Raw genomic sequence first — 15,316 nt, 5'->3', positions numbered from 1 at the left:
GGAAACCCGCTGTCATTTAGCGTTTTCTTTGCCGGAAAAGGCCGTCGTCGAATTTACTGTAGTAGTTTTCTAAACACGATATAATTTATCGGATGTGTTTTCAATTTAAATACTTTACGATAAAGAGAGACTATATAGAGTACATTACTTTGTTCTTTTATTACTCTGGTTGCCCTGGCCTCGTTTTTGCTCGTCCTCTGTATTCTTAACACGGCCTTGGCTTAGATTTCAATAATGTAGCTTACGAGCTAATTTGACCTTCGATTCTTTTCTTGGTTTATTTGGTAAACGTTGGAATATAACGCTAGTATGCATTTAACGAGAAAGTGGTTCTTTTTAATGCGATTTGTAAAGTGACCAGCTATAATAGCTTATTTCGGTACTTTTTTTTACTCTTTCTGTTCATTATCTGCTCACCTCATTACAAATCCGTTATTAATCCGATAAATGACTTGAAGGAATATATGTGTTTTTAAAATGCTCTCTTCTGTAAGACTTGCGAGGAACTTTCTTAACCATTTTCGACTCCCAGTCAAGGGGAAAATATTTGCTCACAGCAAAGCAGCGGGTATGGGTTCAGGTAGGAATACCTTATATTATGAATTGATAACGTTAACTGTGCTGAAAATGAATCATTTAACCAGTTTATTAATTATAGGTTAGATTAAGAATTATACAAATATGTGCACATTCATTTATAGTCATACACATCTATTCGGTACTAAACCAAATTATTATTGAATAAAATGTATTCAACCATGTGCAAATAAAGACTGACTTAACGCTACTTATATAAGGAAATACAATAGAATACACGTTTTAAGGTGACTGCCAAAAAAAATCTCTTATGGCAGTTTAATAAACGGGGATGGATTTAGTGAACCTTCGTTTCCCTGTAGTAACAACTTTACAGATGAAGTGTCACAAAAGGACAAGGTGAAATAGAAACGGGAACTGAACCGCTGTATTAACAAGACACCGGCTTTACGGATACACACGAAGATGTGTGAAGTCAGTGGACAATAAAACCTGTGACAATGTTTGTTATTTAATATTAAATTTGCCGTATGATTTGTGTGAGTGGGTACTTGTATTTTACAGTGGCTGAAATTCATATATATTCTTTTTAAGCCACAAGGAAAATACATTGTCTCTGTAGATCTCAAAACGGATATGTAATGTTTTGATAGCGGTACAGTAAATTTTTATTACCCCTGCACACCGCCTGGACCAATACCAAGATTTCTACTTTGATACCGATACCAGGTTTGGTATCTCGATATCAGTACTAAACTGATGCCGCCCAAGTGAATTTTACTGTATCTAAGTTTGTGTGCCATCCAGACATTATACTGTGGTAAGAACCATTTTCAAAAGCAGTGCTATTCCAGTATAAAATTTGCTGAATAGGTTGATGTCCTCCATGATACGATTCGCCAAGCGAGCTTGGGGGTGGGGGGGGTCTCACAAAACAGTAAATTTTTGTCTTAGCTTTGCAGCCAAGAAATACTGTGGTATACTATATTACTGTAATACCTCCCTAATGTAAAATACTCCTATTTAAGTATCATGCTTTGAAATAAACAGAATTAAACCAAAAGCAACAGACTTGAATGAACTTGCTTGTAGGATGAATGCGACTTTTAAACAGAAACGCAAAATGCAATACCTGCGAAATTACAGTTTTGGTGTGTGGGTTCACCCTTTTAATTCGGTTTGCAGCAAAATTGGACGATATCTCACTCCTGCTGTTATCAGAGAGGGGTGGGTAATAAGGATGTATGGATTGACACATGGATTGAAATATCTTTTTTCCATTTTAAAAATCAATTCTAACATAAAATCTTTTTCCCTGGTAATTTAAATGTTTATGTGATTATGGGGACCAGAACATGAATTACTACCAAGAAAGGCGGCCGATAAAGGGGGTGACACTGTCAGGATTGGTCCAGCACCAAATATCTGTATCGGGATCGGCGATACCAACCTTGGTAGTAGATTGAATCAGATCGAAAAGAAAATCAGTCGTGACGCACATCCCTCCCTAGTGGCCAGTACTTGAAGGGGGAAAACAGCTGCTGGTACTCCCCTTGATATTCAGTACTAGGCGCTGGTACTCCCCTTGATATTCAGTACTAGGCACTGGTACTCCCCTTGATATTCAGTACTAGGCGCTGGTACTCCCCATGATATTCAGTACTAGGTGCTGGTACTCCCCTTGATATTCAGTACTAATCTTGTCCCCAGGATTTTAAAATACTGTGGTATACTGTAATACAGTACTATCCAAGCCTGGGAACGAGGTTTACCCATTTCAGTTCTGCGGACTAACGTAGTATGTCCATGCAGAAACCATAACAGCACCCACAAAAGTGAAGTATGAACTAGCCTTAACACATCGATAACCCTAACCGCAAAAATGTTACCAATCGATAACAAAATTCATTGTCAACAATTTGTCATGTAACGATTTTTATTGGTTGTTGCAGCACTGAACTAAATAATAGTATCTGATTGCATGGAAGCACTCTGCCATCATTCAGTTTCATGTTAATAGCAGACAGTGTGCATAGTGCTTTTAAATTAGACAGAAGGCTCCATACGTTATCCATCCATTTTCCAAAGCGCTTATCCTACTGGGTTGTGGGGGGTCCGGAGCCTATCCCGGAAGCAATGGGCACGAGGCAGGGAACAACCCAGGATGGGGGGCCAGCCCATCACAGGGCACAATCACACACCATTCACTCACACATACACACCTATGGGCAATTTAGTAACTTCAATTAGCCTCAGCATGTTTTTGGACTGTGGGGGGGGGAACCGGAGTACCCGGAGGAAACCCCACGACGACATGGGGAGAACATGCAAACTCCACACACATGTGACCCAGGTGGAGACTCGAACCCGGGTCCCAGAGGTGTGAGGCAAAAGTGCTAACCACTGCACCACCATATGTTATAAAGACTGCATTCACTTAATGAATGGAGAACTACCACAGTATCTTTCATGACAACAGACCAAAAGCAAAATATTGCTTGTGTTTGGACGATTTTCAGGTAAATGGTGTGCAGGTCAAAGCTCAAACCACATTTCAGTTTTTAGTACTATTGCATTGACAGTGTCACATATTGTGCCTGAAGGTTGTAAAATATTAACTTAACACACCTTCAAAAGACAAGTTAAAACAGGAGGCATTGAACCTAAAAACAGTCACGTCAAGAATGTCTGTAGTGGGAAGTTTGAGTCCTTCTTCAATACGGAATTTAATCCGCACAAAGGCTTATGGTTTTGACACTACCTCTGGTCTGGCTTTAGGTGGGTAAGATTAATATTGTTATTTTATTGTTGTCATTATATTTCTAGTACACAATAGGAACACTTAAGAACACTTATTTAGGTTTATTTTATATTTATGGGTTATTAGATGGGTTCACCCAAGTAAATTTGGATGCAGTACAGTTTTATTCATATGCACGGTTCACATTTTATCATTGTACTGAATGCCACACTGTCTCTGTTTACCGTTTAATGCTAAAAGGGTACCAGCAAGCAAATGTGGTGATCCTGCACAAGACCCTGGCCAATGACTTTGAAGCATTCTGCAATGTCAACCGAGGCCCCCTCCCCCTCCTGTACCGGAGTAATCCTGGAGAGTGGGGCTGCCCCCTGCTGGCAAAGAACGTGGACATCAGGTAGACCTCTCAGGAAAATTTATACGTAAAAATAAAAGGCATTTTCAGTTGCATTCGAGCTGTAGGTTTCATTTGTTCACTTTATTACAGTAACAACTTTGCCTGCACCTTTTTTATACTTGTAAAGATAAAGGAACATAAAGGTAAAATACTTGGAAGTCCTTAGTCCATCACCGTGTCAGTCATTCAGCGCATTTTAGTTAAAGTGTCAGGGTGTAACTTATTTAACTCTACTGATTTTTTTCAGGTCTTACACCTTTGTCGCATTCAGTGTTTCCCAAGCCAGTCCTTTGGGATCTGCAGACAGTTAACGTTTTTTGTTATCGGGAGCTGGTTAGGTCAGGTCAGGCTGGGGATCATGCATTGGTGCGGCATGTTGCCACACCCACCACGGAAGGTGCAAAAATGCGGACTGTCTGGCAGGGAGCTGAGAGAGATTAAAAACCTGAACCGTCAGTCCCCAAGGACCAGGTTGGGAAACATTGAGCTAGATGATAATTAGTGTCCTATTTTTGTAGCGCAGAATCAGGTCCTGAGGAAAAGTGCTCAGAGTAGTTGTTTGTTGCAAGGGGCACTGATAAGGCAAACTGATTCATGGCAGGTGAGTTAGACACCTGGGTCTGTTGTAGGCCTCACAAGTAGGTCTAAGGATAGAGAGCCTCAAGCGGCAGAGTTACAAAGTAGATGAAGGATATTAGGAGAAGAGACACAGAATCCCACCCGACCAAGCCTACTGACCCCCCAGCAAGCCCTTATATATTCCCGATCTTCAAGGCTGTAGAACTATAAACTGATAAGGAGTTTCACAGAGCAGCAGAAAAAGTTGTGATGACCCTCTACACAGACCCTTCGCACACATCTGTGATGATTCCCTAACCAATGGTTTAATTATAATGAATAATGGTTATGATTCATCAATAAATCCCCTAATAATAAGTTCTCGGATTCGTTATGTAAAATACTGGCTGTTGTAGATCCCCTTCCCTTTTATTGACGTACATCAGTGGTTCTTAAACTGTGGTGAACTTCTGGGGTCATCCAAAGGTGGATATAAACGTTGGTGTTACTGATGTTGGGGTCACCATAGGGTATCTTGGCATTTAATTATGGGGGAAAAGATTTTTAGGCAAGTTGATGGACAAATTCTGTAGCTGTTTTGTGTTTGTGGTCCAAGGAAACACAGAGAAAAATGAAGGTACTTTCCTTTTTTCGTCAGAAAGATCACGATTTCTTCTGAAAGATCGCCTTCTAAAATACCTGCATGCAAATTTCTTTTCCCCAGACTGGACTGTCCCCAATACTGTGTGTTTGAGGATGGCCTCATGGTGGCCAAGGTGTCCAGTCTGATGTCATACACACTGCAGCTCCAAGACATGGTTACTTTCTACTTGGGCTGCAGTTTCAGCTTTCAGCAGATCCTGAAAGATGCTGGAGTCCCAGTTCGGAATGTGGAGCAGAACTGCAATGTCAGCATGTACAGGGTAAGAGCCAGGGTAAAGGCTGGGTTGGTAGAAAGGTTATAAGTTGACACTATACTCTGGTTATCACTGTTGCCGCACACCTCTGGGACCCGGGTTCGAGTCTCTGCCTGGGTCACATGTGTGTGGAGTTTGCATGTTCTCCCCATGTCATTGTGGGGTTTCCTCCGGGTACTCCAGTTTACCCCCATGGTCCAAAAAACATGCTGAGGCTAATTGGAGTTGCTAAATTGCCCGTAGGTGTGTATGTGTGAGTGAATGGTGTGTGAGTGTGCCCTGCAATGGGCCGGGCCCCCATCCTGGGTTGTTCCCTGCCTCGTGCCCATTGCTTCCGGGATAGGCTCCGGACCCCCCACAACCCAGTAGGATAAGCGCTTTGGAAAATGGATGGATGGATGTATTGCTTTCTTTTCTTAATGATGTCTACATTGATGTAATGGAAAGTTGAGGTAAAATGAATGTTAGTATGTTCTGCGTGGTTTTAATAGACCAAAATGGAACACGTACTTCTATCCAAATCGACTGCTGCATACACTCAGTAGCCATTTTATTATTTACCTCTACATATGACCAGTTAGGCCTCAAGAACCACTCTCTTAAAAGGTAGAGGTGTTCAACGATGACTTTCTGCAGACCCCTGTTGTACTGAGGAGTTTATTTTGACGCTTGTGGCCTTTTTATTGTCTAGTCTGACCATTCTCCTATGAACTTTGTCATTAACACAATGTTTTCTGCAACCAAACTGCCCCAGACTGGATGTGTTTTTTTGTATATGGCACCATTTCCTGTAAACTCTAGATATTTTAGTTTGTGAAAGCCACAGGAGAAACAGGCTGACCAACAATCAACCAACAATCTACATTAGATCACGTGTCTTAGCCATTGTGATGCTGAACCGCACAGTAACTGAAGCTCGTGCCCTTGTCTGCATGCTGCTATGTGTTCACACGATTCTCCGTTTGGAAGAAAAGGCTCTTTGCCTTAATAGTCAATGTACCTAGAAGTGGTCGTTCACATTGTTTTTTGCCATTCTTTGAGGTACAGTTCCTTAGTTGGTGAAATGATTTCTGTTGGTCTTGCGCTTTGAATATTAAATCTTTTGGAACGATCATTTCCATATTTCAGTTCCTTACCCACAACACCGTCTGGTACTTTGAAGCTTTCTCCTTGTTCCAGCCCTGAGTGTTATCTTGTGCTGCTTAACCCAGACCTCAGTGCCGTGTGTGGGAGTGGGCCAGTTCCGCTGCCCGTTGGTGGTGACGATGCTGCCTGTGCCCAGGGAGAAGTTGGACGCTGCTTCGCAAGCCACACACCTAGCTCCGCTGGCACACGGGGCACCCATACACATTGGGGACCCAGGTCAGTGCGCTGCCTTCTGGGATACAGGAAAAGGCCTTTAAAAAGTTCACGTCATTGTCATTTTTTAAGTGTCAAAGAAATGCGAACCTTTCTCTGAAACATAAAATGTTTACTCTGTATACTTTTTTTTTTACATGTTTTTCTTGAGTTTCATTTCTAAAAAAAAGCATTTCCCCAGTTTATTCATTATAACTGGGAAGTGAAAATGAGAATATCTGGTAACCATAGTTAAATTAGTCATTACAATTTTTTAAATGAAATAATATACACTGATTTACAAAGCCTCTCATATTCTCAGTAGTTTAAATCTACTGGGATAAACTGTGGAATTCTACATATGCTGCACACTAACTATTCACCTAACAGTGAGTCACAGACTTGGTAGCAGTAACAACTGTGTGTTGTTGCCACAGAAACAGTTGTTAAATCTTGCAGCCCCTACAGACGCCTGATCACATTTAAGTTTGAGATTGTTTATATTGCTCCGTGTATGTTGTTTCAGTAATTTCGGTTAATATTGTAAGTTATAGAAAGTCACTTCTGAAAGAAAAAGAATGATATTAAGTTATTGTGTTTTAAACGTGTATTTCTATGCATATGATGTGTGATTCTGCGAGGCGAACTGTAGTGCATGTAGTGGATTATCAAAGCCATTAATCGTCAGCCTCTGGATGAGTCTATGCAGCCATTCTTACCCATGTCGCCCATGAGTCCCAGCTTGTGTATCCGCATCGCACCCCCAGCTCTACTCGGGATACGGGATCTGTCCCGGCCGGAGTACGGCGACGCGGTGGACTCTGTTCCAGGCGATGTCTCTGTCTTCTGGGCTTGTGGGGTGACTGGTGTTGAAGCCATCAAGAGCTGCAGTGAGTAACATGAGGACCATCAGAAGATTCAAAGCTAAGAACTCCCTGTACTGAAACTTATGCCCTCAGTTTAGCATCCAGTTTTCTCAGTTAGCGGGCAGTTTTTATCCACTTCGTAACAAATGACTGCAGCACTGTAATTCAAATGACCGTAAATTAACTTTTAAAAACTTAAAAAATGTTTTTTTTTACAGCATCGTAAGGCAGTATTTCCTGATGCTGAATGGACAGTAGCAGTGAGATTCTTACTCGCCTTTGTCTTAGCTCATCTTCAGCTTGTCTTTGCAGAATCCCCGCTGGCGTTTTCCCATTCACCCGGCTGCATGTTCCTCAGCGATCTGGAGACCTTGTCCACTGCACCTACTTCTGACCCCAAGCAATGTGCCCAGACTTTCTGCATCTCCGAGAAGCTGCCACACTACAGCCTGGTGTCCAAAGCAGCCGCCCAACAGATCCAAGACCTGGAGCAACTCATCGGAGAAGACCCAGGTATCCCGCAAAGCAAGAATTTGTGAGAGCAAGGATGAGCGAAACGGATTAACTCCTGCGAGTACACAGCGAGTAAACTCCTGCGAGTACACAGCCATACTTACACCATCCCATATCCCTCCACAGCTTTTCTATACTGGTGCATAAAAGCAAAGAATCAAAAAGTATTTTACTCATGTCAGTCAATTGTTTGTATATTTAAAATTGGTTTGCTCAATAGTTTTTTTTATTTCTTCGTTTTTTGTTTTATTTGACAGGGATTATGCACATTGGTAACATCGCTGTCAATGTCAGAGTTAGTCAAAAGGTTAATTTTTTAATCTGCAGTCTCTTGGATCTTCTCACAAGAAGAGTAAATACTAAGATAAAATACGAACATCCTCAATACAATGAAATGATTAAACATAAAATAAAACCATACAATACAATAATTTGCTGGGCACCAGGAACAAGCTTTGGAGAATGTTGTAGTGGTAACTTTGACACACCGATATGCTGTCTATAGACAAAAATAGATTAAACTGTTAAGCTGCTCCAGTTAACTGAAAATGAGATCGGAGAAATGAGAAAAAGAGCCGAGTCTTTGTTTTCTTTGTACCGATGCTCTGCTCTGCTCTGCACCAGGACAGAGGGGTATCCAGGCCCTCTTCATCCAGGATGAGCTCCTAAAGTCCTGCTTGTCCTTGTCTCACGCCTCCTCTGTGCTCATCACCACGGGCTTTCCTACCCACTTCCAACACGACCCCCCCGAGGAGACGGACGGCCCCCCCGGTGCCGTGGCCATGGTAGCCATGCTGCAGGCCCTCAAGAAGGACGTGGCCATCTTAACAGACCACCGCGCCCTGGACATGCACCGAGGCATCATGGAGGATGCCATGAAGAAGGGTGAGAAGCAAGATACTGGGGTGATACTGGCCCGTGAGGGACCGTTTCTCAGTGTTGGTTTCACCATGCATAGGTGGTGCTCAGGCCATCTATATCTGTCTGCAGCATCCCCAGATTATATCCATCCATCTCTCTCCTGTAACTACTTATTTGGTTGTGGTAATTTCATATATTTGCTCAAACTTTTTAGTTCAGCAGGACTAAAAACAGGAGCATTGTCGTCTTTCATCATGTGATGTAGGATACAGTGTATTTATTAACATTATCTCTCTCCTCTATAGTATTAATTCTCATGAAATTGTTAGGGATTTGAAAGCCTTTGAATACTGTTTCTAAGTAGCTTTTTTATGGAAAAATAATATTTTGTATAATATTATATAATATTTTGGCCAAGTGGACTACGGCACTTGACTTTAAATCATGAACAGATCAGGTTATATAATAGAAGGAACGGGTTACACTTTTGTATTGTGAGCAGCAAGTGGATGCCCAGTGTTTATTGACTTTAGCTATAAAGTAATTAATACATAATAAATAATGTGAACACATGCGTCACTGTATAACACTGGGGTCATTTGTCCAGGTATAATAAAGACTGAAGTACCTCTACTCAGCTTCCAAAAAACATCCTCGGAATCTGCACTCCACTTCCTGTGCCACGATGGGGACCCTGCGAAGCCCAGGTCATCTGCTTGACAAAGCCTAACGACTGCTTCTGCAGGATCACTGCCAATTATGCTAGCTTTGCAGCAACAAGTTCAATCGTAACACCAATTAAACTTTTTGCAAGAGTTAATGAAATGTTCTTTGCTCATTTTATCAACTGAAATAAACAAAGAGTTCTTATCCTTCAGAAATTAGTAATATAGTTCTCTGGGGCTACCTTTAATGAATTCAATAAAAACTTTGTTTTTTGGGTTAGGATTATGATCCCATGCCTTTTCATTATTTTGTGATTGCTGCTATTTTCAGGTTTGACCACTTGGTGGCGATAGAACGTAGCGGCAGAGCAGCAGATGGAAACTATTACAACATGAGGGGGATAAACATCAAGCACCTGGTGGACCCTATAGACGACCTCTTTTTAACAGCCAGCTCCATCCCAGGGATTAGCACCACAGGTACAGAAATGCACAAAACGTCCAGCCCACGCAGAACTGAAAGTATTAATGTTCCCTCTGTTATTCTGCTGCACGGAAAAATATGCTGACTGTGTTACTGTCTTATAAGCGGAACTTCATTATCAACCTTAGTTTTTTTTCCTTAATAGTTACTGTACATGAAGAGGTTGGGGGGGGGCGGGGTGCATGGTGATATTAGACCGACTTTTTAAAGCAAAAAAATATCAAATTAATAACTGCTTTACGTAATATATTTTGCATTAATAACAAACAAAAACTCTAAATATTAATCACAATTTAAACAAAGGCATGCAGCATTTTAAAAGTATTAGATAATACAAACTATGACAGTAATAATACCACATTCGCTGCTCTCACTTTGGCATTTCATGATTCAAAACAAAAGTAACTAAATTGTTTCAACAGAAGTTTATGACTCGTACCTTTGGCAGGTTCACTGTAGGTGCTGATGAAGCACAGGACAGCACTGTCGAAGATCGCAGTCATGCACAGCCATCACTATATCAGCCATGCAGTTGGGCGACGCTGATTGCCAGAGAATGCTTAAAAATCAGCCAGTTTTTTTTCGGACAGATCAGTCGTTCAGCTTCTACTTACATGCACACTCCACACAGACAGATCGCTGGTAGGAATCACACCCATAGCCTTGGAGATATGAGGACATAATGCTTACCACTAAGTGCTGCCTTAAGTTAAACAGCATTTGCTGATATACATGTGTCGTATCGTGACGTAACAGAACTAAGATCTGGGAGACACTTTCTAGGATGACATGGTGCCTTATTAGTCACCTCCAGGTACTTTGGTCACCTTGTTACATGTCTGTGTTTCATTCTGAGTGTCCCCTCTTTTGTCTCCTGTTTTTTCTGGGATTATATCTGGATGGATGGATGGATGGATGTCAGACGTCTTATTACCCCATTAGTCTTTATTTTTCACAAGTAATTTCTTGGCTCCGAAGTATTATCGAATTCTGTCTTTAGTATGCGTTTGGATTGCCTTTGGTTCATCTATGATGGGCATTGTTAATAAGGGGTCTGTCGATCTTACAGGGATAGGGGATGGGGGCAACGAGCTGGGCATGGGGAAGGTGAAGGACGCCGTGAGGATGTACATGCCTAAGGGGAGCCTCATTGCCTGTGACGTGGCCGCCGATTTTGCCATCACTGCAGGTAGACCCAAGTCCTGGCACGTTTGCAGCCTGCCCTGGTGCCTCCGATCAGGTCTGGGCTACACGGCCCTGGCATACGTGTAACCATGTGCATAACATCGAACCTGTATCTAAGGTTTCAGACCTCACCTTCAGAGGTCTTGTAGAGCCCATGCCTCAATTGATCGGAGCTGTTTTGGTGGCACGATATTAGGCAGGTCGACACTTGTGTATTGTTTCATTGACTTTGGCTCATGGTCTAGTGAACCTTCTTATGCTTCTACAGTAAGTAGACACTTGGCAGCTGGGGGACCCATCATGACCTCTTGCTTACCCTCTGTGTATTTCTTTCTGGTGATCCAGGCGTGTCGAACTGGGGCGGATATGCAGTAGCCTGTGGTCTGTACATCCTCAGTCTCTGTCCGGTCCATGAGAGGTACCTCCGGAAGGGTCTGGGGACTCCACCCTCCCCAGACCAGCAGGAGATCTGGGCGGCCAGCCTTCCCACAGTTGATAAGGTATGATGGCCCCCAGTGCTAGAACTTCATATCGAAGGGCAATGAGCATGGTGACCACAGAGCTGACACGTCTAGCACAGCACTAGCATGCCACAACGTAAAGCCAGTCATGAGAAAGAAATATTATCTCTCTCTCTCGTCACGTACACTGAGCCATATCAGTTGTTAGGTTTGACACTTGCAGGAGCATTAACAACGGCTTTGCAACTTCGTATTTGTTAGTGTACTCAGGGCAGCAGATATCTTCCAGGGTTGTAACGCCATCGGCAATGACCAAATGCAAGCTCATCTTTTTCTCCTCTAATTCTCTGGCACTAGGAGGAGGGCTTCTTGTCCATCTTGGTGAAGTATGGTGTCCGCAGTGGCAAAACGGCAAACCTGGGCCTGGAGGTGGACGGGCTGCCCTTCCATCCCACCCACGCCACCATCATACAAAAGATGCGAGACATTACCTATTTCCCCCACCCACCGCTAGCTTGAAATACATGCTAAAACTACTCTGACCTCAGACCCCTAGTAATAATACTGAGCAGACGTTTAGACCAGAGATGAAACACTCTACTAAAGTCACACTAACAACAGTCACACTAACAAAAAACAAATATTGAACTCTCATTCAGATTCGTTCTACCTGCTCAGTGCAAGAATCAGAAAATCAGCTTCTGGAAGAGAAGTGAATTTGCAAGGCATTTCTAAAACAACGTTGACCCCTGAATTGCTAGACCAGTCTGGTGTGGCATGGGTGGGGTTGACCCCACCGTTTTACTGAAGTGCAAAATGGAGGAAGGTACTTATTTTATGTACATTTGCTCTGTTATGACAAGAATTTTTTTATAATAAAAAACACTGTTGGAGGTGAACTCATTTGTGCTGTTATGACAGGAAATAACCAGTGTATTATCACTTTTTATCACTAATGCATACTTGCAAACCAGTAATGTCAATTCTAGTTTGTAGTACATCACTAGCTAGCATGATTGTCGCATATCTTGCCATATTGTGCATCGCTATTCTAGAATCCCCTACGATATAATTCACGATTGAAAATACCAAAGTATACCCAATCTACAGTGGTATGCTGTATTATCTGGTCATGCCATTTTTGCTTTACTTTGCAAAGACACTAGATATTTTTGACACTAGTGTGATCATATCTTAAGCCATTTGCTGATATGTCATCTTTTTTTGTCACTCGAAGTGCCACAGTATCACTGTTTCCCTTCTGCGAATTTGGTAGAATTTAGCAGAAGCACCATTTTCAAGACATGGGAAGACTCCATTCCTCACCCTAAATGTGTACTAATAAAAAGTAACCCTAACAAAACCAAAGCTGAGTTATGTCATATCATAATGCCAAGCATGTTAATCCTGAGGATCTCATTAGATTAATTCTGATCCTCTTCCTCCTTCTACTGCCTCACTTGAAGTCTTAGTTGGCCAGTACTATGTGATCGTATTTATCCTCTGCATTTTTAAAATAAATAATAATTGATACTTTATTGATCCCTCCGTGAATTTACTGTTAATGCTACGGCCCCTCCCAACCTGGCACCAAGCTATTTTATGGACCTCCCCCACACTTACATTCCCCCTCAGTCCCTACGCTCTTCCTCAGATATGCTCCCCGTCCCAGAGCTGAACCTCAGCGCTGCTGGTACCAGGGCATTCCCATGTGCTCCACCCAAACTCTGGTCTTCACTTCCCTCAGAAATCCACCCACTGGCCTCAAAAAATAAAAACTGCTCTTAGAACCCATCTTTTTAAACTGGCCTATAGTCTCTGAGTCACATTGCTGTGACCACGTTGTCGTTTTATGTTTTCTCTCTTTTTTTAATGCTGTTAAAAATTTTACTGTTTTCATTACTGATCTTACGCTTGTACAGCGACCTTGAGTATTGTGAAGAATCCAGTCAAATTAAAGTTTTTTAAGCTGCATGTGTACTACGTCATATCTAGTGGCAACGACGGAGCAAAAATGCCACATTAAAAATACCTAAATATTGCTAACAAAAGAAGCAAAGACCAGTAAATGCACACAGTACAAGCAGTGCAGACCTTTTATGATAATCAGCTATATGGTTTTTAATTCAGATAGGTGGCAAATTAAAGGCTGCTAGAACAAATATTTTTTACCGATATCTCCTGTGAGGCAGAATCTGAGGGTCTGATTTTCTCCAGTTTTGTGTCATTGCCCTGATCATCCAATGAACATCAGCATTTTTGTAATAAACTACAATCCCATCAAATCACGGTTCGTACCTACAGTTGACACTTTCTTCTCTCAATTTCACCAGACTATGCGACGCTTTGACCCTCCTGGCATTTACAACGAAAATCCCTCGCATTTTGAGAGATAAATATACAGCTGGCGCTTATTTTATTTAAAAAAAAAATAATAACTCTTAAAAAATCTGCAGCATCAGCTCCCTGTCAAATGTTATCAAATCCATAGCAATATAATAAAAATATTATGGTTGACATTTCATACAGTAATACTTCTGTAGGACCCATCAGTGGAAGGTGTCCAAAAAGAATTATTACATGCTGTTGTCTTATTAGGATCAACTAGTTTAGGGGTCTCCAACTCCGATCCTGGAGGGCTACTGTCCAGTAGGTTTTCTATCATACCTGGCTTCTGATGAGACACACCTGTTCCTGATATTTACCTGAGAACAGGTGTGGCTCATCAGAAGCCGGATAGGACAGAAAACCTACTGGACGGTAGCTCTCCAGGACCGGAGTTGGAGACTCCTGAACTAGGAACATTACGCTTTCTTTAAGTCAATTTTTCTATTCCAAGTACAAATGCTTCCTCACCAATTGAAGCTCAGTAAAAGAGGAAGGAGAATTTTTCCCTTAGTGAGCCTCATGTGTACATGCTTATGTGTTTGTACGTGCTTGTTTCCGTTTGAACAGATTCTTTGAAAACATTGTGTGCATGAACATCAGCTGGAATGAAGCAGCAAACAGTCACTGTGACAATGACTTCCCTCAGCAAAAGGAAGAAGAGCACAGTGATTGTCATATTGGTACAGCCAGCCCTGAACTTCATGAGATTGTTCTCTCTCAGTCCTATTGTCTTTCATAACCAGTGACAGAAGGACAGTGTCACATTGCTCAGCGATGATTCAGCCTTACCGAGTAGCCCGAGTGGCTACCAGTCACCATACACACACCAGAGATCACCAGGCAAGTGCTGTCACTGATGATGAGCGAGTCCAGGCTCTCACCCAGCCTCTTTGTGCAGGTTTCCATGACTTCCGTCTTCATTGAGGACAAAGCTGCTACTGCACCTGTCCTGCTATACGTGGCCATGACACCAACTAGCATATGCAAAAAGATCATGAAAAAAAGCCACACTGCATTACCAGCCCCGAGCAACGGCTGGCTACTGCTCTACCAGTATGCCATCAGTTCCTCTTCTGTAAAAGCAGAAATATCAGTTCAACTACACGCAAGTTTCCTCTCCATTCGCCATAGTTGGTTTCATACCATCCTGTACAGTAATAAGTCAGTGAAAGGGACAGTCACCTATCGTCTTGTTCCTCTGCAACAGTGGCAGAAAATATGCGTTGGCAGTATGCACGCATTCCATTATATGCGCAAATACGAAAATGTTAACACTGAAAAGGCCAAGCAGTAAAAATACAATATTATAGGTTTCTAACATCAGAGAATACAAACACAATCATTTTCTGTTTTAGCTAAATCTTTTTAAATATATATATATATATATA

At 42.0% G+C, this 15,316-nt stretch overlaps 1 protein-coding gene across 2 annotated transcripts; it reads left to right on the top strand.

Annotated features, from left to right (window-relative positions):
- dglucy (D-glutamate cyclase) lies at positions 1 to 12,908 on the top strand. 2 transcript variants are annotated; one of them, XM_048974318.1, is made up of 13 exons: positions 1 to 580; positions 900 to 3,315; positions 3,539 to 3,692; positions 4,975 to 5,173; positions 6,379 to 6,529; positions 7,273 to 7,395; positions 7,684 to 7,884; positions 8,509 to 8,769; positions 9,353 to 9,452; positions 9,742 to 9,890; positions 10,964 to 11,083; positions 11,425 to 11,579; positions 11,898 to 12,908. In XM_048974318.1, the coding sequence occupies exons 2-13, from the start codon at positions 3,222 to 3,224 to the stop codon at positions 12,057 to 12,059; spliced, it is 1,869 nt and encodes a 622-aa protein (XP_048830275.1). In that variant the 5' UTR covers positions 1 to 580; positions 900 to 3,221; the 3' UTR covers positions 12,060 to 12,908. The 2 variants fall into 2 exon arrangements, with proteins under 2 accessions (XP_048830275.1, XP_048830274.1); XM_048974317.1 differs by lacking the exon at positions 900 to 3,315 and having other exon boundaries at positions 2 to 580.
- The last annotated feature ends 2,408 nt before the right edge of the window (positions 12,909 to 15,316 follow it).

This window comes from Brienomyrus brachyistius, chromosome 14 (assembly GCF_023856365.1).
Source record: "Brienomyrus brachyistius isolate T26 chromosome 14, BBRACH_0.4, whole genome shotgun sequence".
NCBI lineage: Eukaryota > Metazoa > Chordata > Actinopteri > Osteoglossiformes > Mormyridae > Brienomyrus > Brienomyrus brachyistius.
The sequence above is the reverse complement of the archived record's forward strand: the minus strand, read 5'-3'. Positions and strand labels throughout refer to the sequence as shown.

Excerpts from the sequence above, each read along its gene's own strand:
- dglucy (XM_048974317.1), top strand. The coding sequence starts at position 478 with ATGCTCTCTTCTGTAAGACTTGCGAGGAACTTTCTTAACCATTTTCGA. Across the intron at positions 6,530-7,272 it reads CATACACATTGGGGACCCAG|CTCTACTCGGGATACGGGAT; the intron begins GTCAGTGCGCTG and ends TCGCACCCCCAG. Across the intron at positions 9,891-10,963 it reads CCCAGGGATTAGCACCACAG|GGATAGGGGATGGGGGCAAC; the intron begins GTACAGAAATGC and ends TCGATCTTACAG.